Source organism: Mesoplodon mirus (assembly GCF_964341445.2).
Source record: "Mesoplodon mirus genome assembly, chromosome: 6".
Taxonomy (NCBI): Eukaryota; Metazoa; Chordata; class Mammalia; order Artiodactyla; family Ziphiidae; genus Mesoplodon; species Mesoplodon mirus.
Genome location: NC_138982.1, coordinates 89,137,160 through 89,161,577, shown reverse-complemented (window position 1 = coordinate 89,161,577; position 24,418 = coordinate 89,137,160). Strand labels below are relative to the sequence as shown.

Genomic DNA, 24,418 nt, shown 5'->3' with positions numbered 1-24,418 from the left:
AAAAAATTAATTAGGAAAACTCTTTACAAGTCAAAAGTGAGATGTTTATATTAAATGGTTCCTGTAACTGTTGCTACAAATAGTACTTTACATTATTTGGGGAACGAAAGCCACAAAAGTCTGGCTTTCTTTTAGCTTTCAGTCTAACAGAATATTCTTCTCTGGCTGCTGCCTGTTATAGCTTCTTCTTTCTATTCTTTGGTTTCCATTTATACAGTTTTATTCTGCCTATGTAGGGATGTAATTTTCCTTTTCCAGAACCCAGAATCCAGACTTGCAACATTAGTATAGTCCTAGATTCTTCTTAAATTGACCTTAAATTCTAACCATTAATTTATAACATCTCTATAGGAGATTGCCTGTTTATAGTTCACTCCTTAAACCTCTTAAAGGTAAACACTGCCTTGTTAAAAGTGGAAAAAATGGGCTTCCCTGGTGATGCAGTTGTTGAGAGTCCGCCTGCCGATGCAGGGGACGTGGATTCGTGCCCCGGTCCAGGAAGGTCCCACATGCCGGGAGCAGCTGGGTCCGTGAGCCATGGCTGCTGGGCCTGCGCGTCCAGAGCCTGTGCTCCACAATGGGAGAGGCCACAACAGTGAGAGGCCCGCGTACAGCAAAAAAAAAAAAAAAGTGGAGAAAATAACTTTGTGCCAATTCACCTTGTTTGAGGCTTGATGGAGATATAAGGGGTACCAATTCAGTTTCTTCTGAATTGGCAAATAATTCTTTCTGTATTCTGCCTTTAACCCCTTCCAGAGAATATTTACCTGCTCACTGCAGAATGTATTTCCCACAGCAAATCTTACATGGTTTATAGAGAGAAGCTTCCCTCAAGGTGAAAGAGAAGGTAAGGAAATCAGTCAATGGAAGTGGGTTTGGCAAAGAAAGAAAACAAAGAACAACAGAAGTTGCCACTGCCCAAGCTGATCTTGGCGTTTAAGAGCAATTCTCATTCCAAGAAAAACATCGCCTTGCCTACCAGATGCCATTTTCTGATACCTCATCTAGCTCCTCCAAGGGGTTGGGAGGTAACATTTCCCAGAATATAAGAAATATATTTGACTTGGTCCATTCGTATACAAACACTAACGTTGTATTTAACTGTCAGTAAATGCAAATCTTTTATATGAGTGCAAACAAGTTTAATTCAACATACATGAATTAATCATTTCAGTTAGTTCAGTGAACTTAGCATCGCTACTTTAAACCAATAAACAAATAATTTCTACTTTTTCTTGCAAGGATCTGGGTGGGTTGGGGGTGAGGAAGTTTGGAGGAAGTGTACATAAAGGACTTGGCTCCATGGCAAGGAACATGTTTACCAAGAGGATTAAAAGTTCCTGGAGCAGGACACACGTCAAGACAAGCTCAGGTGAGAACATACAAAGCGATATTCTCATAGGTGGTAAACATGGCAGCCTCTGCCAGAACAATCCCAGCTGTCTCCTGCCTGGTACAGCAGCCCTTCTCCTTTCTCCTGAGTCATTTTTCCTCAGAGCTCAGTAAATTTTCAACAGTCACTGAGTCACATAGCTCTTGCTGCATTATGATCTTTAATTGATAAAATTTTAAGTCTACGTTGATGAATGATTGTATTGATCCACTTGATTCATTTTGAGACTATTACTGGTTTTGTTATTAGATCACTTTAAAAACAATTCACCCACAATCAGGACAGGATGCAATCCTGCAAATATCTTTTAAGGGTCATTATAGATATGTTCTGTTAAATAAGCTGTGATTTGATGTGCCCATTACCCTTCCAACCTTGAGGCCAGGAGGCATGGCCAGAATTTTACCAGCACACAACTGCATTTAGTTATTATTTTGGCAAGTGATAACTTCAGAACTGGCATTTAGAACCCTCAGTGTCAAGAAGCTGTGAGACAAAGTTCTGGCCTACAGGGATGGAGAGTTTTACATTCATTTCCTGCTACCAGGTATGCTATTTGGAGGTGGTACTAACAGTGGCAGTTAATATTTCTTTTTTTGTGTGTGTGTGGTACGCGGTCCTCTCGCTGCTGTGGCCTCTCCCGTTGTGGAGCACAGGCTCCAGACGCGCAGGCTCAGCGGCCATGGCTCACGGGCCCAGCCGCTCCGCGGCATGTGGGATCTTCCTGGACCGGGGCACGAACCCGTGTCCCCTGCATCGGCAGGCAGATTCTCAACCACTGCGCCACCAGGGAAGCCCAGTTAATATTTCTAAAGAAGACTTGCAGAACCCAGAATGACAGTGTTATAAGTCTACAGCTTAATTCAGGAAAAGGATATAATCTAGCAACAATATTCTTAAAGTAAGGATATGCTTCCCATGTACACATTTACAGCACTCAAAGTGGGGAGCCCAAAATGGACTCTCAGCTGAGGTTGTTTTATGTTTTCCTGGTCACTTAGGCATATTCCTGCTACTACTCACACTCCACAGAAGAGTCCTCCCAGGTTCTCACCTAGGCCAGGGGCAAATCATCAATCTCACTGTTATCAATAAGCAATGCTGATGAGCTGGGAAAACTTGTCCCTAGACCCACTAGGCCCATGGTTACAAATAAAGCAGCACTTTTAATCAATATATTTCATACCTTGACCATGGATCGATGCCATGCAGGAGCTTGAACAAAAGAGTTCAGGTTAATTCCAGGCCTTCTAGACAAACGCTCACTGCAAAGAAGCTGTGGTTTGACCACTTTAGATTCTATATCACCATAAACCACACTGCCTCTAGCCATACCTTGGCATCATTGTATGGCTCATATGGAAAACACTGGCGACTAACCTTGTTCTTATCTGCCTTGTAGAAATACACATACTAATGAAAAGAGAAAAGACAAAGGAGGATTTTGGGAACTGAAGTCTGTTTTGACAAGTGTGTATGATAATAAACCAGCCCAATCAAACAACCTAACCATCTGGTGTATGGCTCTGTCTCCGGTCCCTGGAAACAAAGTGTGGAATAGCTCATCCGAAAAGATCACGTTTCCTTGGGTGAGTTGTCTATTTAATGAGATCAACAAGGGGTGGCCAAGACTCCCATAAGTTCAGAACATTTCTAACTGAAATGAATAGAATACTGATTATTTCCATGATATTTTTATCTCTGAAAACTCTCTCTACACAATTCAAAATTATTAGATTTCAAAGTAATGGACATTTTTTGGCTAAAGGAACTCTACTGAAAAGAATTTCTTCAAATATAAAATAGCTGATTCCTATTTCTAAGAATTTCTGGTGAATACAGCAATTTTTTAATTCAAATTCCATTAATAATAACTCTAAACTAGCATTTTTGTTAATCTACAATATAATGAACATTAACACTAATATACTGATGATCAAGAGAGTTTTTAAATCCCTAAAATTACTTCAGAGTCTATAAAAAACATTCATTTATGTATAGGATATATAATTCTAATACTTAGGAATGGATAAACCATGTATGAGATATAATGATTTTATTTTCTTTTTATTGAAGTATAGTTGATTTACAGTGTTATGCCAACCTCTGCTGTTATAACAATTTTAGTATCCCTAGATTTGAAGCACAAAATCTGACACGGAGGATTTTTATGACTTGAAAATTTATATGTGGGATCATTCTACTATTACAACATTAGATTAACCAGAATATTCATTACTCGGAACCAGATCAAAAAATAAAGATTTAGTACATAAAAGATGTGAACAAATATCTCAACAAATACAGCAACAACAGATTGTCTATAGAATATAGAAGTGCATAATGACAACTGTCAAATATGCATATGTAACAGTAAAGTAATACCTATAAAACTTAAACAGATTTGCAAGTCATTATTATGACTCTGCAGAACCATTAACATCTTTTACCACCTTCCTAAAACTTAAACAGATTTGCAAGTCATGATCATGACTCTGCAGAACCATTAACATCTTTTACCACCTTCCTATTTTCAGAGATATTATAGTCTATAACATACTTATAAAAACCAGAATAATTTATGAGGGAAAGAGTTTCCCTTTGTTTCAAGGCTACAGTCTGCATATTGGGTCCTTCCCAGCCCTGTTACCAATGCTGTTAGTTGGTTCCTGCGAGCTTTGGATGGGGTATGTTGCTGTGTAAACCCATCCCTGTTATGCAGAAACAGGTGCCATTCAGACATGAGGACAGTAGCATCATCCCTGCAAGCCTGCAACCATGCCCGTTCACATCATTCTGTGAATTTTGAGTTCATCATTCAGAAATGGTCATGAAACATCCATACTCAACTTAGCCTAATTCCCTCAGAAATAAGTGCACCTCCTTTCCAGAAGACTGTCCAAGGTTAGGGCTGCAGTCTTGGAACAGTGTAAAGGTAACTGGTTCTCACATAGATTTACCAGTAGCTTTGGCAGAATCTAAGGACATGAGCTAAAAAGTTAACCTCAAATTCCTAAGGAGAATCCTATTCCCATCATAGACAGAGCCACGTTTGAAAAAACAATATTTTACGATGTTAAGACTGGTTCTTGTTTTTTTTGTTGTTATTTTTTAAAGACTTTATTTTTTAGAGCAGTTTTAGATTCACGGCAAAATTAAGAGGAAGGTACAGAGATTTCTCATATACCGTCTCCCCACGCATGCATCCTCTCCCTCATTATCAACATAACTCACCAGAATGGTGCATTTGTCACCACTGATGAAGCTACATTGGCACATAGCAATCACCCAAAGTCCTTAGTTTACTTTAGGGTTTCCTCTTGGTGTTGTACATTCTACAGATTTAGGCAAATGATGTACTCATCATTATGGTTAGGTTAGGTCATTCAGCCCTAAAATTTCACTGTCCTAAAATTGACTTCTTTCACTTAGTAATATGCATTTAAAGGTTCCTCCATGTCTTTTCATGGCTTGATAGATTTATTTTTTAGCACTGAATAATATTCCACTGAATGCGTATACCACAGTTTATGTATCCATTCATCTACAGAAGGACATCTTGTTTGCTTCCAAGTTTTGACAATTAAAAATAAAGCTTCTATAAACATTCATATGCAGGTTTTTGTGGGGCATGCATTTTCAACTCCTTTGAGTAAATACGAAGGAGCACAATTGCTAGATTGTAGGGTAAGAGTATGTTTAGATTTATAAGAAACCAAGAAACTGTTTTCCAAAGTGGCTGTACCATTTTGAATTCCCACCAGCAATGAATAAGAGTTCCTGTTCCTCCACATCCTTGCCAGCATTTTGTACTGTCAATATTCTGGATTTCAGCCATTCTAATAGGTGTAGCAGTATTTCATTGTTGTTTCAATTTGTGTTCTCTGATGGCATATGATGTGGAGCATGTTTTTATATGCTTATTTGCCAACTGTATATTTTCTTTGGTGAGATATCTGTCTCTGGCCCATTTTTATTTTTTTAAAACCTTTAAAAAAATTTATTTATTTTTGGCTGTGTTGGGTCTTTGTTGCTGTGCGCAGGCTTTCTCTAAGTTGCGGTGTGCGGGGGCTACTCTTCGTTGCAGCGTGCGGGCTTCTCATTGAGGTGGCTTCTCTTGTTGCGGAGCACGGGCTCTCGGTGTGCGGGCTTCAGTAATTGTGGCACACGGGCTCAGTAACTGTGGCTCCTGGGGGCTCTAGAGCGCAGGCTCAGTAGTTGTGGTGCATGGGCTCAGTTGCTCTGCGGCGTGTGGGATCTTCCCAGACCAGGGCTCAAACCCGTGTCCCCTGCATTGGCAGGTGGATTCTTAACCACTGTGCCATGAGGTAAGTCCATCTGGCCCATTTTTAAATCAGGTTGTTTGTTTCCTTATTGTTAAGTTTTAAGAATTCTGGATATATTTTGATAACAGTTCTTTATCAGATATATCTTTTGCAAACATTTTCTTCCAGGCTTTCCTTCTCATTCTCTTGAACTGTGTTTGGTTTTAAGATCAGAAAGTAGTGAATTTTTTTTTTTTTTTTTTTTTTTTTTTTTTTTTTTTGTGGTACACGGGCCTCTCACTGTTGTGGCCTCTCCTGTTGCAGAGCACAAGCTCTGGACACGCAGGCTCAGCGGCCATCGCTCACGGGCCTAGCCGCTCCGCGGCACGTGGGATCTTCCCGGACCGGGGCACGAACCCATGTCCCATGCATCGGCAGGTGGACTCTCAACCACTGCACCACCAGGGAAGCCCGGTAGTGAATATTTTTTAAGGTAAGAAGGAAGAGCACTGATTCTGATACTCGAAGCACACCATAATTTCAATTTTACAGGACAGCCCTGATCTAGTATAATTTTAGGCAATTTTAAATTGTCAAATGAGTCTTTATCCTTTACGATCAAATATTAAAGACAGTAAATCTCAAACAGTTCCGTTTCCCAAAATTATAGCTTATATTCTGCTCATATTCTGACATTTATCTTTTGAATGATTTAGAAGATACAGTTGAGGCTCTGCAAAGCGATATCACTGCCATGTCCTATTTTCCTATTTGTTGTAAGTTCTTAAACATTTACTTCCAAACATGCTTTCTGCCTGCAGTAGTACTACTGCATGCTTTATAAATTCTGAGTAAAGTTCTGATGCCTTGTATAAGAGTCATTGCCTTGTGGGACAGATATTGACATGAAAATGCAGGAGAAAAATCTGTCTCATAGTGCTAAAGTAGAGAAATTGTAAGACTATTACAGAACAAAAAGGAGATTTAGGGAGAGAAGGGGAGGACTTTTTGCTCTCTTTTTTTCCCAGAAAAGAGTAACAATGTTGGAAGGCTGCAAGGTAACAGCCCTCTGAGGTGCTTCTTTCCCTACCTTACCCCCCTGTCTCTCAGGACATTCAAGTGCTCAGTGATTCTTATTCTAGAAAACTCAGAAAGGGGAAGGGGTCAAGGTGAAGGTGGCTCGTCAGGCAGCTATTCGAGTACCAGGGCCTGAAGAATTGTCATGATTCAATAGTAACTTTAAAAAAGGCTCTTTCTAAAAATATTCTATCAAGCCGACCTAGTCTGTCAGAATGTCTTATATTGTAGCATGGAGGAGTCAATGTTTTTGCATATACACAGAGTTGTTTTGTTTTTTTAGGGGGTAGAGGGAATAGTTTGTTTTTTTTCAGTTCAAGAGTTGAGTGCAGGGGCTTCTGGTAGCGCAGTGGTTAAGAATCCACCTGCTAATGCAGGGGACATGGGTTCGAGCCCTGGTCCGGGAAGATCCCACATGCTGCGGAGCAACTAAGCCCATGCGCCACAACTACTGAGCCTGCGCTCTGGAGCCCACGCACCTAGAGCCCGTGCTCCGCAACAAGAGAAGCCACCGCAATGAGAAGCCTGCGCACCACAAAGAAGAGTAGCCCCCGCTCGCCGCAACTAGAGAAAGCCCGTGCGCAGCAACAAAGACCCAACAGAGCCAAAAATAAAATAAATTTATAAAAAGAAAAAAAAGAGTTGAGTGCAGATACCTCCTGGGGTGGGTAATATTCTGCCTGTCTTATTGATTAAATAGATTTTCAACTGGTTTTATGATTTCCCTCATACCATGACTGATCCCGGGAATAGTTGTGGCTCAGTAGCTCAGCAGTTGTGGCTTGTGGGCTCCAGAGCACAGGCTCAGTAGTTGTGGCGCATGGGCTTAGCTGCTCCACGACATGTGGGATCTTCCCGGCCCACGTCCCCTGCATTGGCAGGCGGATTCATAACCACTGCGCCGCCAGGGAAGTCCTGAGGGTGTGATTTTAAAGAGATGTAAAAGATAATAGTCAGCATCAGGAAATGAAGATAGGAGTGTAATGCGGGATTAAATCGTGATCAGATTTGTGTGTCATGCTGAAGAGTTCAAACTTGTCCCAGATGGCATAAGGGGAAGAGAATAGTCATTCTGCTGACCTATTCACATACTCTCCATATAACTACCCCCCAACCTCCTCAGAGATTAATAGCAAGGGATCATTTATGATAGCAAGTCACAGCCAGCTGTGAGTACTACCTATAGCCAACAGCAATAACAAACTACCAATGAGAATAAAACATAGATGCATTTAGATCACAAAAACAAATTCCTTCCAATGTGCTATGTGCTATCAAGTGACATAACTTAAATTGTATATATGTGGTTTCACATGAGACAGGAGCAGCTTAGCTGAGTGGTTGGCTCAGGTTCTTTCATGAGGTGGTAGTCAAGCTGTTGGTTGGAGCTCCTATCATCTGAAGGCTTGACTGGAGCTGAGGGCTCTGCTTCCAAGCTTGAACACGTTGGCAGGAAGTCTCAGCTCCTCACCACATGGGCCTCTCTACAGGGCTGCTCACAATATGGCAGCTGTCTTCCCCCAGACCAAATAATTCAAGGAATAGAGTCACCAAGACAAAACCACCCTCCCTCTTTATGACCCAGTCTGCAAAATTGCACACCATTACTTTTGCTATATTCTATCTGTTAAAAGCAAGTCACTAAGTCCAGCTTATACTCAAGAGGCAGAGAATTGGGCTCCACTTCTTGAAGGAAAAAGTGTCAAAGAATTTGTGGACAAATTAAAACAACCACATCCTATCACTTAGAAGACGTTTGCACCTAAAATTCAATGTGGTTTGATATTCTTTATTATGAGAGGTAGACAGAGTAAACATTACCATTTCCATTTTCCAGATGGAGACACTGAGATGCTGAGAGCTTAAATAACCACATGACTAATAAGTGGCAAAGTAGTATTCACACCAAAGTCTTCTGACTATAAATCTAGTTCTCAATACATTAGATGCCATGTTTTCTCCAAATGGTCTAAACACTTCATGAGGACAGGGACCATATTTATTTCGCTTCCTCACGCATGCCTAGCACAGAGTAGGCATGCAAACATATTAGTTGAATAAATGAATGAAAAATAATAAATGAGAATAATGTTCCTTCACTATGTAGATATCATTTAATAGACTCCATGGTGTCAAAAAAAGATGATAATTTGTTTCTGCCTTGAAAAAGTTTGCCTTATACTTGGAGAGAGATGACATGCACATATGAAAATAAATCCAAATAGTAAGGTGAAAGGTGCAGTGTTTTATAGAATTAAAATGCTCAGGGAGAGATACGGACCAAGAATTCTTAAGCTTTGAGTATGGAAAGGTGCCTATGAGTTCATGGAGTCAGGAGGTGTTACAAAGAGAGATGAAATAAGCTGACCCTTGAAGGATGTATTGTATTTATTTGACTATTAAGAGCTTGAAAAAACATTTTAAACAAAGAGAACAAAATGAGCAGTTATGCATTGGTGAAGATATTCATGGGGATTTGAGAAAATTTTAGTAAGTAAGTTTGGGTCAGAGGAGTGGGATTGTGTAGCAGAGAAGCAGGGATGAAGATTGGAAACTGCAGAATAAAGAGAGCCTTCAGACCCAGTCTAAGGATTCTAAATGTTATACCTTAAGAGATGGGAGGAACCTCATTAAACATTTTTTTAGAAGGGAAGTGACATAATTCATTCACCACATGTTTATTGAGCACTTCCTATGTACCAGGTGCTCTTCTAGGTGCTAGAAATACAACAGTGATCAAAAGAGAAAAAAGAATCATGCTGTCATGGTGTATCCATTCTGCTAACTGAAAGCACAAATGAATTTCTTCTAGCTCAGTTTTCTGTGGCGTTAGTTGACATATACTAAATTGTTCCATCATTTCAAACACGATTTTTATTTCTGTGAAGAAATTCAAGAAAAAGGAAAGGACATTTGTTATCCTCAAAGAGTCTACAATCTAATATAGCACTAGTATTAGAGAGGTTGAAAGAGCACAGTCAAATAAATATATTTGTTTAAAAGCAGAAAAAATGCTACCTGATCTGCTATCATACTAAGGTGATACAGTTTGGAAATTTCTGGAGAATCAAAAGACCTCCTTAAAAATAAGGCCCCATTACACTGGACCTCAGGACTGTTTTAGATCAATGGTTCTCACCAGGGTGATTTTGCCTCCGCCCCCTTCCCAGGGACATGTGCAGTGTCTGGGGACATTTTTGGTTGCCAAAATGGGGGAAGGGATAGTGCTCCTAGCATCTGTTACGCGGAGACTGAGGATGCTACAACATAAGACAGGATGAAGAATTATCAGGTCCAAAATGTCAATAGTGCTGAGGTTGAGAAACCCTGTTTTAGTTCCAGGCTTATGTACAATAAGACTAGCTATTTCTCACTTTACAAAATCTGGACCTCTGTCAAGATAGTAACAAGATAATGTTTGGAATAATTTTCAGTCTGATTTTTATATGTCAAAAAAACATGTTAAATCAATGGCTGCTTATATCTAAGTGAAACTTATTTGCTTAGAATAATACTGAATTACAACTGAAAAATCTAAATCTCATCTTGGAAATCTGGAGGGTAATTGTGAAATCACATGATGACTGGCTGCCTCAGAAGCTGGTAGGGTTCGCCCTTGTGTTCTTTTTTTTTTTTTTTTTTTTTTTCTTTTTGCGGTATGCGGGCCTCTCACTGTTGTGGCCCCTCCCGTTGCGGAGCACAGGCTCCGGACGCGCAGGCCCAGCGGCCACGGCTCACAGGCCCAGCCGCTCCGCGGCATATGGGATCCTCCCAGACCGGGGCACGAACCCGTATCCCCTGCATCGGCAGGCGGACTCTCAACCACTGCGCCACCAGGGAGGCCCCTTGTGTTCTTTTAAGAAAGGAAATGGGGGGCTTCCCTGGTGGCGCAGTGGTTGAGAGTCCGCCTGCCGATGCAGGGCACACGGGTTCATGCCCTGGTCCGGGAGGATCCCACATGCCGCGCAGAGACTGGGCGCGTGGCCATGGCCGCTGAGCCTGTGCGTCCGGAGCCTGTGCTCCACAACGGGAGAGGCCACAACAGTGAGAGGCCTGCGTAACAAAAAAAAAAAAAAAAAAGAAAAAGAAAAAAAAAGAAATGAAATGGGGTGGAACATGTCATGGAAACCAACTTCAAAAGGCTATGGTTTTGTTCTAAATTCTAAGATGTAGTGAGCTATATAATTCAGTCATAATTATTAAGCTACAGATCTTGCTGCAAACATCCAATTTGTATTCTTTTTTTTTCCTCAATGAAAGGATATTCTTGAAACAAACATAGAAAGTAATGGAAACAATGGAACCTTATAACTCACAGCCAACTTCAAGAGTTACCCAGGGAAGCCCAGCTGAATTCAACCTGAACTAACGTGTTTTCTGAGTGCCAGCTGCATTCGCAGCACTGTCCTAGGAAAAGACAGGAGGCTGACAAGCTAAATGGTGAGATGAGACAAGCCTGCATGGAGCCATAGAGACCCCAGGCAAATCTAGGATGAGACAGTACTGGCGTAACTCCAACCTTCCATTGCCCTGAGCAGAGCCCTATGCCTTCTAACGCACTGGCCATGAATTGCCTCTAGACTATGTAGCCTCAGAGAGCAGAACCTCAGAAACCTCAGAGAGGATAGCCTCAGAAACGCCAGCCCCGACTGTAGCAGTCATCCAAGACCTTTCATTCAACAAACACTGAGTGCTGACAACGAGCCAGGAATTTTTGAGGCGCTGGGATACAGTAATGAATGAGACTGGCAGGCCCCCTGCTGCACAGAGTTTACAATCTAGCCAGACCCGCTTCCCTAGCCTCCCATTTCACTGGCTACCATGCCACAGACCTTTTGGCTTTGCCTCCTATTTTTGTGTACAACTCTTGGACCTGATGGCATTTACTTTTGCTGTTAAGCCCTCTCTAAAAACTTACATAATCCTTACAGTCTGGATCTTTCTACTCCTGGAAGCTTTGAGTGAAATACCATATCCAGTCTGATTCTAACCATTGGCCAGCTCTCCAGGTGAGCACACCTGATCCTTGGTGAGTGGGGGGAATCAGAGAGGAAGGGTACAGACTGAAGGACGTAGTTCCACAGGGGATGCAATGAAACTACTAATTGATGAGAAAGCCTGTCAGAAATGGGTGGGAGATCAACCTGGAATTAGATGAGATTAGTCCAGCACAAATACAGGGGAAGCAGATTAGATCAGTTGTAGATCTGGATATTCTAAAGTGAAGAGGGGGGGTCCCAGAGAGACTCTGCAAGGCAACGAGAAGCCTATGTGATTTGTTTGTGATAGCAACTTCTGACACCTTCTCTGGTCATGCCATACCTGTCTTCAAGGGTCAGGACACCTCTGTTGCTGTCTGATCATTTCTGCCTTTATCATATGTATCCAAGCACCAAAAATTAAGAAAAGTAAATGAGTTCTGGGGACATGGAGAGTAGAATCAGGAAAGTTGTGCAGGGAGTCTGGAAAGAAATATAGACTCAAATAAAAGAAAGATGAGAGACAGATCTTCACATAATGGTCTTGAGCAAAGACATAAAATAAAATGCATGCAGGACCTAGGAAGACAAGCAGGATGAGTGCTGACAGTGCTTGTTGGGAAGGTGGCTGCAAGTTGCTTAGGTGAGGTGGAACCAGGTGGAGGTGAGCTTAGGTTAATAGGCTATGGATTCGATCTGCGATCTGAACATCAACAAACACCCACTGTGGCTTTTTGAGTATATAAAAAATGTAAGTAAAACAGAAGACCAAATGATGACGACCAGATGATATAGATTTAAAGTGATAATGGTCTGAACTAGAATGGGCATATGTAGAAATTGAGAGTTCTGTGTGTGACAGAAGCCTCAGCAGGGTTGTCTGCCTAAATGTGGGGGAATAAATAAAATATTTTTATAAAACTATCACACAAGGGCTTTCCAGGTTTTTTTTTCTAGTTATTACCTAAAAATTTTTCCCAACTGCCATTATTGTATTATAGTACTAAGCAACAATGTTAACAATGTTTGTTAATATTTGAGTGCCTCTGATGTGCCTGGCACTATTCTAAACTAGTAAATGTATTATCTCATTTAACCCTCCCCAAGACACAATGGTATAAGTACTGTCATTATCCCCATTTTACAGATGAAGATACTGAAGCACAAAGAGGTTAATTAACTTGCCCAAAGTCGTGCAGAAAGTGAAACAACCTAAACAGTCAGCTGCAAAGCCCAAGTCTTACTGCCTCTGAGAGTACATGATGGGTGCTCAATAAATGTCGTTAGACATTGAATAAATCCCTTCTAGTGTGAAGCTGGTATTGCTGCTATGCAAAGGTCAGTATGACAGCTATGCCTATATTAATCTTTCCTTCTCTGGACCAGTGCTTTCTGAGAAATGCTGCCTCCAGAAGTGGGGCTGACATTTCCTCAGTTGGAAATTAATTGGAGAAGACCACCCTCCTCCATTCGTTACCCCTTTTCCCCTCAACATCATTATACTATAATTCTTATTGCTCAGAGATATGTACAGAATCCATACAAAACTCCAGTGCTCTCCCTGGAATCCTAGGGAATTCCGGATATTACATCTTTCTCACCACCATTCACCTGGGACACACTTTACAGGTTGTTAAAGAATTTCTCAATTTTTTCCACTCCTGTCACCCATAAGTCAAGGGTAGCCTCCTTGATGACTGATTTACCTTGGGTATGTGTTTATTCAGTTTTCCCCCTTTTGGGTGAGGTACGTCTGGGGAAAAGCTATCAGACGTCCTATTCAGTTCATTTCCTAATTATTGAGTGTCTGTGAACACACCACATGATGTGTGATGAGCTCTGTCCTGCCTACTGTCATCTTCCCCCAAAGGAGTCTCGCAAATCCTTTCTGGACCAGTAATCCGGCAATACACATTGCCTTTAGTCCTTCAGTGAGCACATGTTCCCCAAACTATCTGCCTCCCATGGGAAAACAGTTGTATGTAGAAATTAAGATTTCACGCCACACATCTCCTTTATGTTGACCTGAGGATCAATATCCACCTTATCCTGACATTGGGGGTTGATGAGGCTGACTTGGATGTGTTTAGATGTATTTGCTGACCTATATTCTTTTAAGTGCAGTTTTCCAGTCTATGCCATTGTGGGTTTAAAGCCTCTTTGTGCTGCAGGTGAATTACTGGAGTACAATTACACATTTGTCAAGGAGACTGGGTAGTTATATCGATAAATGCTATGTCAGTAGAATGGAGGGCCCAGTGAAAATATTACTATTTGAGAAAATAAGTTAAATTTTCAAGTTTAATTTTACATAAGAATAGGCAAAGTCTTAGACAATTGAGCTTGATGAACTTGATCATTATGACAGCAGCAGCCTGAACTTACAAATAAATTTTACCTCTGTTTTTAGTTGAATAAATAAACTGAACTGGGTAGATTAGAAAAAAATAATTTTCTTTTGCCCCATCATTCTCTGTCCAAATGAGCTCTGTTGAATTTCTGCCTAGCCTCTGAAAGAAATTTTAGGTAATTTTTTTCCTTGGCTTTTTTGGTGATTTTTATATAATAAATATTATCTGGTCCCATTCAGCCACAAGAACAGATTTGTGTCAATAATTTAAAAAGCTTGTCAATGTAATGTCAAAATTTGCAAAAGTTAATTCAGTTCAGAACTTCTCTCCCTCCTTCCCACCAAGTGTGGGTCTACCTCAGCTGTGGAAGCCTGGGATGTGAGGTTGTGTCTTTTATGTCTTGGTTGCGGGGGTGGCGTGGGGTGGTAAGAGACAGACATGGGAGATGTCTTTGAGATTTCCTGGCTCCATCCTGTTCTCCACTCCTATTTGTTGGCTTGACTCTCTCTTTGGAGATCATGAAATGGGGAAAAAAGAGGAGGGGTAAGTAAGGAAAGACCTTCCTTGTCAGGCTGACTGTAATCTGACTTAGGTGCCCTAAGGCTGGGGAAAATAAAAATTGCCATCTTGACCTCATGGGGCACTTCAGCAGATTTCAGAAATCTGTGACTGACCTGTCCCCTTGATGGGCCATGCTTCTCTTTCTGTCTCCTGCGTTCCTCTCCTCCCTGCATGTTAGCTTCTGGGGGTTTGTCAGCTTGGGAGCTTTTTTGTTCCTCTTAGTATTTTTTCCTGGGTGAGATTTCTTTTTGTGTCATTCTATTTTGTCTGGGAAAACATGTACCTTGGCCTCCTGTTTAGGGAAGTACTCTTTTTCCCCAGTATGGCCATATCTCTCTTCTCTATATCCATTTAGCACTGCGACTTAAGCATAGGCTCCCAATGTAGCCTCTTTAGCCTGAGTAGGGCACTAGTCCCCTTTGTCCCAAACTCCAGTACACACAGGTCAAGAGCTCTGAGTGATCTCTTGAACCCACACTTCACTTGGACTAAGCTAAGGGAGCATATTCTTCTTTTCCTCGTCCCTGAAAAGGGACTTGACTCATAGCACCCCAACTCTCTCCAAAGAAATCCTCACCAGGGCTGCTTTCATCCCCTTACATAGCCTTGAGGTGGATGATGGACCAGAACTGATGAACCCATTCTACTCTTATCTTCACATGTCCTTCCATGTCCTAGGAAAAGACAGGAGGCCAAGGTACATGTTTAGGTGTACCTAAGAGTTTAGGTGGTCTAAAACTCTACTTTAGAAGTGAGGATGACTTGCCCTGTAATATCATTCTTAGCCTTTGGGACCTCACCTAAAATGGAGGTACAAAGAGTCCCATTTGAAAATTCTGCTCTGCATTATCCATTAAAATTAAAAGAAATTCAGTGACACCAGCAACAACAAAAAAGAAATTAAGAAAACAACCTCATTCACAATAGCATCAAAAAAGAGTAAAATACTGAGGGATAAATCTGAGCAAGAAAGTGAAATATCTGTACACTGAAAAATATAAAACATTGATGAAAGAAATTATAAGACATGCAAACATGTGAAAAGACATCTGATGTTCATGGATTGGAATAATTAATATTGTTAAATTGTCCACACTACTCAAAGCAATATACAGATTCAATTCAGTCAGTCCCTATCAAAATTCCAATGGCATTTTTCACAGAAATAGAAAAAAACAACCCTAAAATTCATATTCACAAAAGACACCAGATAGCCAAAGCAATATTGAGAAAGAACAGAGTTGGAGGTATCACACTTCCTGATTTCTCACTATACTACAAAGATGTAGTAATCAAAATAGTATGGTACATGCATAAACAGACATGTAGGCCAACGGAACAGAATAGAGAACCCAGAAATAAACCCAAGCAAATATGGTCAACTAATTTTCAACAAAGGCACCAAGAATACACACTGAGAAAGGGTAGTCTCTTCAATAAATGGTGCTTAGGAAACTCGATATCCACATGCAAAAGAATGAAATTGAACCCTTTTCTTATACCATACACAAAAATCACCTCAAAATAGATTAAAATTTTAAATATAAGACCTGAAACTGTAAAACTCCTAGAAGAAAACATAGGGAGAAAGCTCCTTGACATCAGTTGGCCTCAGCAATGACTTTTTTGATATGGCACCAAAAGTTCAGGCAACAAAAGCAAAAATAAACAAGTGTACTACATCAAACTAAAAAAAATTTCTGCACAGCAAAGGAAACAATCAACAAAACAATCTATGGATTGGGAGAAAATATTTGCAAATCATATATCTGATAAGGGGTTAATATCCAAAATATATAAGGAATTTATTCAATTCAATAGCAAAACAAGAAACCACCTGCTAAAAAATGGACAAAAGACCTGAACAGACATTTTTCCAAAGAAGACATACAAATGGCCAAAAGGTATATGTAAAGGTGCTCAACATCACTAATCATTAGGGAAATGCAAATCAAAACCACAATGAAATATCACCTCACACCTGTTAGAATGGCTGTCATCCAAAAAATTAAAGATAAGTGTTGGCAAGGATATGGTGAAAAGAGAACCCTTGTACACTGTTGATGGGAGTGTAACTTGATGTAGCCTTTAATAGAAAACAGTATGAAAAATATGGAAAATGGTTTTCAAAGTTCCTCAAAAATTTTAATGTAGAACTATGATTTGATCCAGCAACCTCTCTTTTTGGTATATACAGAAAGGAAATGAAAGCCACCTCTAAGGGATATCTGTGCTCCCATATTCACTGCACTATTCACAGTAGCCAAGATATGGAAACAGCCTAAGTTCCCATTGATAAAATAATATATATTTATGTATGTGTGTGTGTATATATATATGTGTATGTATGTATATATATACATATATGTATATATGTATATACACATATATATATATATGTTATTTGACCTTAAAAAAGGAGATCCTATGATATACAACAGCATGGATGAACGTGGCAGACATTATGCTAAGTGAAATAAGGCAGACACAGGAAAAGAACTACATGATCTCACTTATACGTGAAATCTAAAAAGAGTCAAATACATGGAAGCAAAGAGTAGAACAGTAGTTACCAGGGCTGGGGTAACTACCCCAGTGTACAAAGTGTACACTACCCCAGTGTACAAAGTGTAACTACCCCAGTGTACAAAGTGTACAAAGTTGGAGTTAAGTAGGATTAGTAAGTCTAGAGATCAAATGTAGAGCATGATGACTATAGTTAGTAATACTGTATTGAATATTGGGAATTTGCTAAGAGTAGATTTCACATGCTTTCATCACACACACACACAAAAGTAACCATGTGAAAAGAGACAACATGTTAACGGGCTGAGTATAGTAATCACTTCACTATGTATATGTATATCAAATCATCATGTGTACACATATACAATTTTATTTAAAAAGTTTGTAAGTAAAATAAAATAAATTCATTGAAAATGAAGCAAACATGATGAGGTGATGGTTTACCCACTGAGATGGTCCACAGAAGGCTGTAGTTCTTGGCAATGGTGTGATGGATTGACAAGTAATAAACAGAGTTCTAAAAACATGGCCAAGGTGAGGATGCTTGAAGAAAATGGGGAAAGACAAGAGAAGGAAGAAAAGGAAGAGTGTTAGCATGGGTACTGCCTTCCTTAATGGGTTATTAAAAGCAACAGAGGACACTTGGCATGTAAAATACCAGGTAGTATAGTACCTGGTTCATAGCGTCAAAATGTTACGTTTTATTATTAGTTCCGTTAAATCCCTTTGGGAACATGGTAGGAACCCAAGGTAGGAAATAAAGTGGTTGAGAAATTAACCAGTCTGTCTTTATAAATTGTTTGGTGTGTGTGTGTGTTTTAATAAAAACAAAAAAATACTAGAATTATGTGTCTACTTCTACTTGAGATGGATTCAGATGTAAATGAAACCCCCCATGATCGTGGTCTTATGAGTGGAGGAGGAAAGTGGGCAGTGAGAAAAAGCAGATATCTATAAAGTTGACCTGAAAGGTCACGTTATATCCAATTTATTATATTCCCACTACTCTACTCTCCCCCTCGCTCACTGGGCTCCACCCAAATCGACCTCTTTGCCGTTCCTCCAACATGACCTGGGTGCTCCCACTTCAGGGCCTTTTCACTCATTCCCTCTTCCTGGAAATTCTTCCCCCCAAAATCCACATGGCTCACACCTCATTTTCTCCCAGTCTTTGTTCAAATGTCACCTTCTCAATGTGGGGCTTTCCATGACCAACTCATTTTAAACTGTAACACCCTCTATCTCACTTCCTGTCCTCTTTCCCTGTTTTATTTTTCTCCTTAGTGTCTTTTAACATCTTGTATAATTTACTCGTCTGGCTTTTCCCCACAAGAAAGTAAGTCCTATGAGGGCAGGATTTTTTGGTCTGATTGGTCTACTGATGTCTCTCCATTGCCTAGAACAGTGATAACACATGGTTCTCAATAAGTATTGATAACTCCATAAACATTTGGGAGTGGGGTAAGGATATTTTCTAAAGTACAAAGAAGAAAGTGATTAACAAGGGAAGGGTTTTAGAAAGAGCAGAAGAAGGCTCCCTAAAGAAAAAGGCACCTGGTCACGGCCCAAAGACTGGGTAGTCTCATGACAGGAAACTAAGAGGTGATGATGGGAGAGAGGAGAGAGGAGAAAAGCAGAGGATATAAAGGCCTTCTGTTTTGAGTGGTTGTGTGTTAGGGGCCATGACTAAGCTCTTCCACGGCTAAACCTTGGTTCTCAAAGATTTCCCCCCAATTAATCTGCCTTGGGCTCTCTAACATTTCCTTCCATGCTATTAACAAGGCTAACTATACTTTTTTTTTAATTAAAAAATGTTTTTATTTTATTGAAGTATAGTTGTTTTACAATGTTGTGTTAATTTCTACTATACAGCAAAGTGATTCAGTTATACATAAATATACATTCTTTTTCATATTCTTTTTCCATTATGGTGTATCACAGGATATTGAATGCAAATAAACTTATCTACAAGACAGAAACAGACTCACAGGCATAGAGAATAGACTTGTGGGTGCCAATGGGGAGAGGGACTGGGGGAGGGGTGGATTGGGAGTTTGGGACTAGCAGATGCAAACTATTGGGTATAATGGATAGACAACAAGGTCCTACTATATAGCACAATGAACTATATTCAATAGCCTGTGATAAACCATAAAGCCTAATTACACTTTATGGCTACCAGAGTGGATTGAATATAATCTTTGGTGTCAGACAGGCTTGGGTTCAATTCTTATCTCTGCCACCTACTAGCTCTGTTATCCAGGGCAAGTTATTTCACTTCTCTAATACTGTTTTTAAAAAAAACAGAAGTAATATTTCCCAGTTCACATGGTTATTAAGAGTATGAAATGTAAAAATGCATAAAGAGCAACTCTAAAACTAAGGCTCACACAGTCCAGTCCAAGAAGTAGGCCGGGATCAAAAGAAGGGTCCAGTGATCAAAATTAATCTTGAAATAAATCAATACTTTTACTTGTATTTTTTAATTCCTTGAAGGAGGAAGCAATGACCAAATCAATATTTCTTTTTTGTTGTTGTCATTACCATTTTATCCTTTATTCTCCACTTACATCACAACTGCTCACCTGTCTTTTTTATTTAGCACATAGTAGTCAATGTTAAATAATTAAATTGTTTGGAAAATATTTCAATATTTTCCCCAAATTAATCCACATGGGGCCTCTAGCATTTCCCTGCCTTTCCTTCTTCGGCAGTGAGAGGGATGGTCACTGGGAAGATGGCAAGAGTCCAGGTTAAGGGATTGGGTTTTGCTTCCTAATGTCATAAGGAGCCAACCAGAATTAGCTCTTATAGAACACGTCTCTGTTGCCTCCATCCAACTCAGAACTGTCTTCTGAGTTGATTGGAGCTGTCTTCTGACTTCATTGAATTTCTAGTGATAACATAAAGGAGTAATTTTTAACATTAGTGAAAAAGCATTTTAAGTTTTGGGGGGTTTTTTGTTTTTTGGGTTTTTTTAATGTTGAGCCTTCTTTTAATTTATTTATTTTTATTTTTGGCTGTGTTGGGTCTTCATTTCTGTGCAAGGGCTTTCTCTAGTTGTGGCAAGTGGGGGCCACTCTTCATCGTGGTGCACAGGCCTCTCACTGTCGCGGCCTCTCTTGTTGCGGAGCACAGGCTCCAGACGCGCAGGCTCAGTAGTTGTGGCTCACAGGGCCAGCTGCTCCGTGGCACGTGGGATCTTCCCAGACCAGGGCTCGAACCAGTGTCCCCTGCATTAGCAGGCAGATTCTCAACCACTGCGCCACCAGGGAAGCCCCATTTTAAGTTTTAATAGAAATGGGCTTCAAAAGGTTTCAAATCTCATCTAACCTCATGGCAGTTTATGAATTAATATAGCAAGCCATTTTGTACTAAGCAGTGTTTTCCTCTAAACCCCTTCTTCTTTCTTGGAAACCAAGGATCATTATTTTGTACCTCTGGACATGTACAAGGTTAAATAACAATAAACATTCAAACTGAAGAAGAAATAAACAACCAGCAAACAAAGCAAACAACTGTCTATCACTGGGTTTGGCGTATTACTTGCCTACATGGTATTTCATAATATAAAACCAACTATTGAATTCTGAAGAGGTTTTGCCATATTGTGAGTGTAAACATAACCTTAAAACAGAAAAGACAAAAAGCAAGTATGGCTTATTCGCATACTGAAATATGTAATACAAATCTTTTAAAGACTTGACTGAAAGGAATATGAAGGCAAGTCTTTTAAAATGCTGTACTTGATGTCAAGAGATTGACAGATACATATGTCCTCTTATAGTTACAGAATCTCTAGGTCAGGCTCTAGGAAGGGATTGCTTTCAGAAACAGAAGTAAAACAAAAGAAAACAGCTCAGAGAAACAAGCAGCGTTGGCTGCACCAGCGTGCCACAGTTTGATCACTGTTCTGCTGCTGAGGCCATGGATGTGCACTGTGACAACACTCAGTTCAGGTCAACACACAGAACAAACACTTCTGAGGGCTTGTAAAGGCCCAGCCCTGGAATAGACAAGTACCACACATTACTAATACTAAACCACAGTATGTAGACCACCCCAGGGCCTTTGCACTTGCTGTGTCCTCTAAAGCTCCCACAGCCCCTCCCCTGCCTCCATTCTCCCTCTACATTCCTCAGGGCAGCCTTCCTGGGACTCTGACTAGGCCTTCTCTCCTTCAAATGTTCTCACGTTCGGATTGGTTTATGTGATTCTCTGGTTAATGTCCATATCCTCCATGAACTTAAACTCCAGGGAAGCTCATCACTGTATCCCCAGTGCCAAGTCCAATGCCTGGAAGATAGAGGCTCCCAAATGCTTGGTGAATAAATGAAAGAATGTAGGCAGGGAGTAGCAAGAGATAACAATGTTGAGATTGTCAGAGGTTGTGTCATGTAATGCCAAGAGGCCTTAACCTTGAACCATACTGTAAAGCTATCTCTTGCTGGCTTCAGCTCTGACTTCTGCATGATAGACAAAATCCCAGATTAAAGGATTCATTCTTTCAATAACCTATGCAACTTGACACAGACCCTTAGGCCAAGAGCAAAACAAAATTCAGTTGGAGACTGAATTGACCTTGGGCTCCCTCAAGATAGTGATAGCTGTCATTGATCCTTTTGTTCCCAGAAGCTATGGCACTGATTCAGCCCTCAACAAACTCCACAGGCCTGCCTGTGAGAGGAAGCATAGGGCTGTTATCTAAACCAGGCAAGAGACACAGTGAGGCAAGGATCAAGGCAACATGCATGCCCGAAGCAGTGTTCCTCTTCCCATGGTCCAGGAACAACACTCGCTAGATGGAATCAAACAAATGAATTCTTCCCCGGCAGTAAATCTGCAGTAAGTAAGGATTTATGTCACATTATTTTCTGACCTCTAGAAGAGAACATTTAATCGGTCCTTTTAATACCAATGAAATCCCCAGTTATCATACTTCATCAGGATTCCAGTGAATCCTGCCCAAATTAAATCATATGTTACTAATCAGTGCTAGCACCCAGTGTGGGCAATTGGAAAATGTCTGTTCCTTCTAAGTAAAAAGTATTTTCAAAGGTGGCTGGCAGTTGCATATTAGACTGAGATTTCTAGGTGATGGTGGTAGCTCACAAATACAAAGTTCTCTGATTTTTGCTTCCTCATTCTTTTTCTTCGTCATCATCATCACCATTGTTATGATGTATCACCACTGTAAAACCATTCCTTTCTGCTTTCACTTACTATGTCACTTGGTGAATACTATGAAGGTCAGTTCTCCCAGTGAGAGGAAGAGAGTAGGGGAGGGAGGAAGAATGAATGATGCTGGCCCATGGGAAGGGAGATAAGAGATGAGACTATGACTGACGAGACTATGACTGACAATGAAAGCCACACTTTCTCCTATACAAGGAACAGAGTTCCAGAGTAAAGGGATCATTCTTTCTTTTATCCTTCTGAGAATTGTTTAAAACGTGGGTAGTCTTTGTTCTTTTTCCCTTCCCCTCCTCACTTCCTCTTTCACCTTTTCTTCCTATATTTATTAGGAGGAGCACATCATATCTCTCAGTATCCCAGAATATCCAATGATTACTTATGGCTAGTTTTCTTCTACACATTTTTTACTTTGTCTTGTACGGTTACGAAGTAAACTTACAAAATTTTAAAAATAGATAACTGAAGAACTTACTGCAAAGAGGGACAAAGATAAAGCCATCTCGATGAGAGAAAGAAATTCAAATTCACTCTGTGATCCATAGGTTCTTAAAATCGTAATGAGCCAGTTGCAGAGAAGCACAGCCACTCTTGATGCAGAGACTTCCTGGGCCTTCCTCTAGAGGGTGTGGTGGAGCACAGCCAGCCAAATGCTCACAGGGAGTGAACAGCGGCTGACCTCCTTGCTATTCGACTGCCAGCCAGGGTGGGCCAGTGGGAGAACGCCAGGGCTCAATTCCCTAAGAGCAGTTCTGGGGTGTCCAGGAATGTGATCCCAATGCTCCGTCTGAGACAATCTGAGTTCGCCCTACAGCTACTTCGTGTATCCTGCCGCCAATCTTTTGGTGCATTTTTTCCTGCCATTTGTCTTGATGAGCAGCAGGAGGCAGTGAGCTGGAAGTTACAGTGACTGCATGAGAATCTGAGCCACGGGGCTCAGTGAGGTGGAAGAGGAGAGCTGCAGGTGACTCTGCCAGGAGGCATCAGTATGCCATCAGAGAGCTAATGCCCAGCACGCTGCCGTTCTCTTCACCCCAGGCAGCCCTTTTCTGGTGCAGCCTTTTGGAATGTAGTTCTTGACTTGGGCCAGCCTGGGGAGGGAGGGATTGGTTACCTGGAATCAGAGTCCTTCTAGAAAGACCAAGGAAAGTGGGTCAATGGTAGAACTCATCAGGAGATTCATCTATTGCTACAATATGCTTGTGTTTTCAGCCCCTGAACTAAACTGCAGATGACGTGTTGTATAGCTTCTAAGATTACTTTTTAGTGCTTACCTCATGCCAGGCATTCTTCTACGAGAATTCATACAAGTGATGATTTCTCAATCATCACAGTCACCCTATAGAAAATTACTGTTATTTTAGATGCGAGGAATACAAGAAGGAGAGACAGGTCAATAGACTTTACCAAGAGCATACATTTAACTTAGAACTAAGCGAGGCTTCAGCTCACGGTATCTGGCTCTGGAATTCATGCTTTTAATAGCTAAGCTACACTGCTTTTGCACATCTCCAGGTGGTTTGCAAATGTGTCTCTCAGGCTTTGTATGCAAGTCTAATGCAATGGCTTTCTAGCAGTTAAGAGCTAGAAGCGAATCTGCCTTCTTGGCGGCATTTGACTGCACTGACCCAGCGTTTGGCACACGGCGCTCACTCACAGATATTTGCTAAATTGGACTGACTGGCCCTGCATCTGGAAACCCTCTGTCACCTTGGCTTCTCTAAGCCATAGCCCCTGGCTTTCTTCCCGCCTCCCTGGGGTCCTCCTTTTCAATCTCCTTTTCTCCTGCCAGTGCCTTACATGGAAGTGGTCCTCATTGTTCCATGCTAGGCCCTCTTCTCTTCTGCCAGGACCCATCTTCTTTGGCGCTCTCAGTTACTCCAATTACCGTCTACATGCTGATGTCTCACAAATACTCATTTGCAGCCTAATTTTACTCCTAAGATTCAGACTCACATGCTCAACCCTCTGGAATTGAATGTCTCATATGCACTCAGAATCAATCTGTCCAAAATTTATTTCATCTTCATGCCTCTTGCCCTTCCAAAGCTATTTGTTCTGTTTATTTTCTCA

The 24,418-nt window shown here is 40.8% G+C and overlaps 1 protein-coding gene across 1 annotated transcript in view; it reads left to right on the top strand.

Moving 5' to 3' along the window:
• Positions 1 to 24,418, top strand: part of CD96 (CD96 molecule) — a gene marked incomplete at both ends in the record, with an annotated part of 80,301 nt that overhangs the window by 37,307 nt on the left and 18,576 nt on the right. Inside the window, 4 exon segments of the mRNA XM_082624361.1 lie at positions 757 to 847; positions 2,796 to 2,801; positions 2,804 to 2,982; positions 18,437 to 18,488. Coding sequence (XP_082480487.1) covers positions 757 to 847; positions 2,796 to 2,801; positions 2,804 to 2,982; positions 18,437 to 18,488 — 328 coding nt within the window.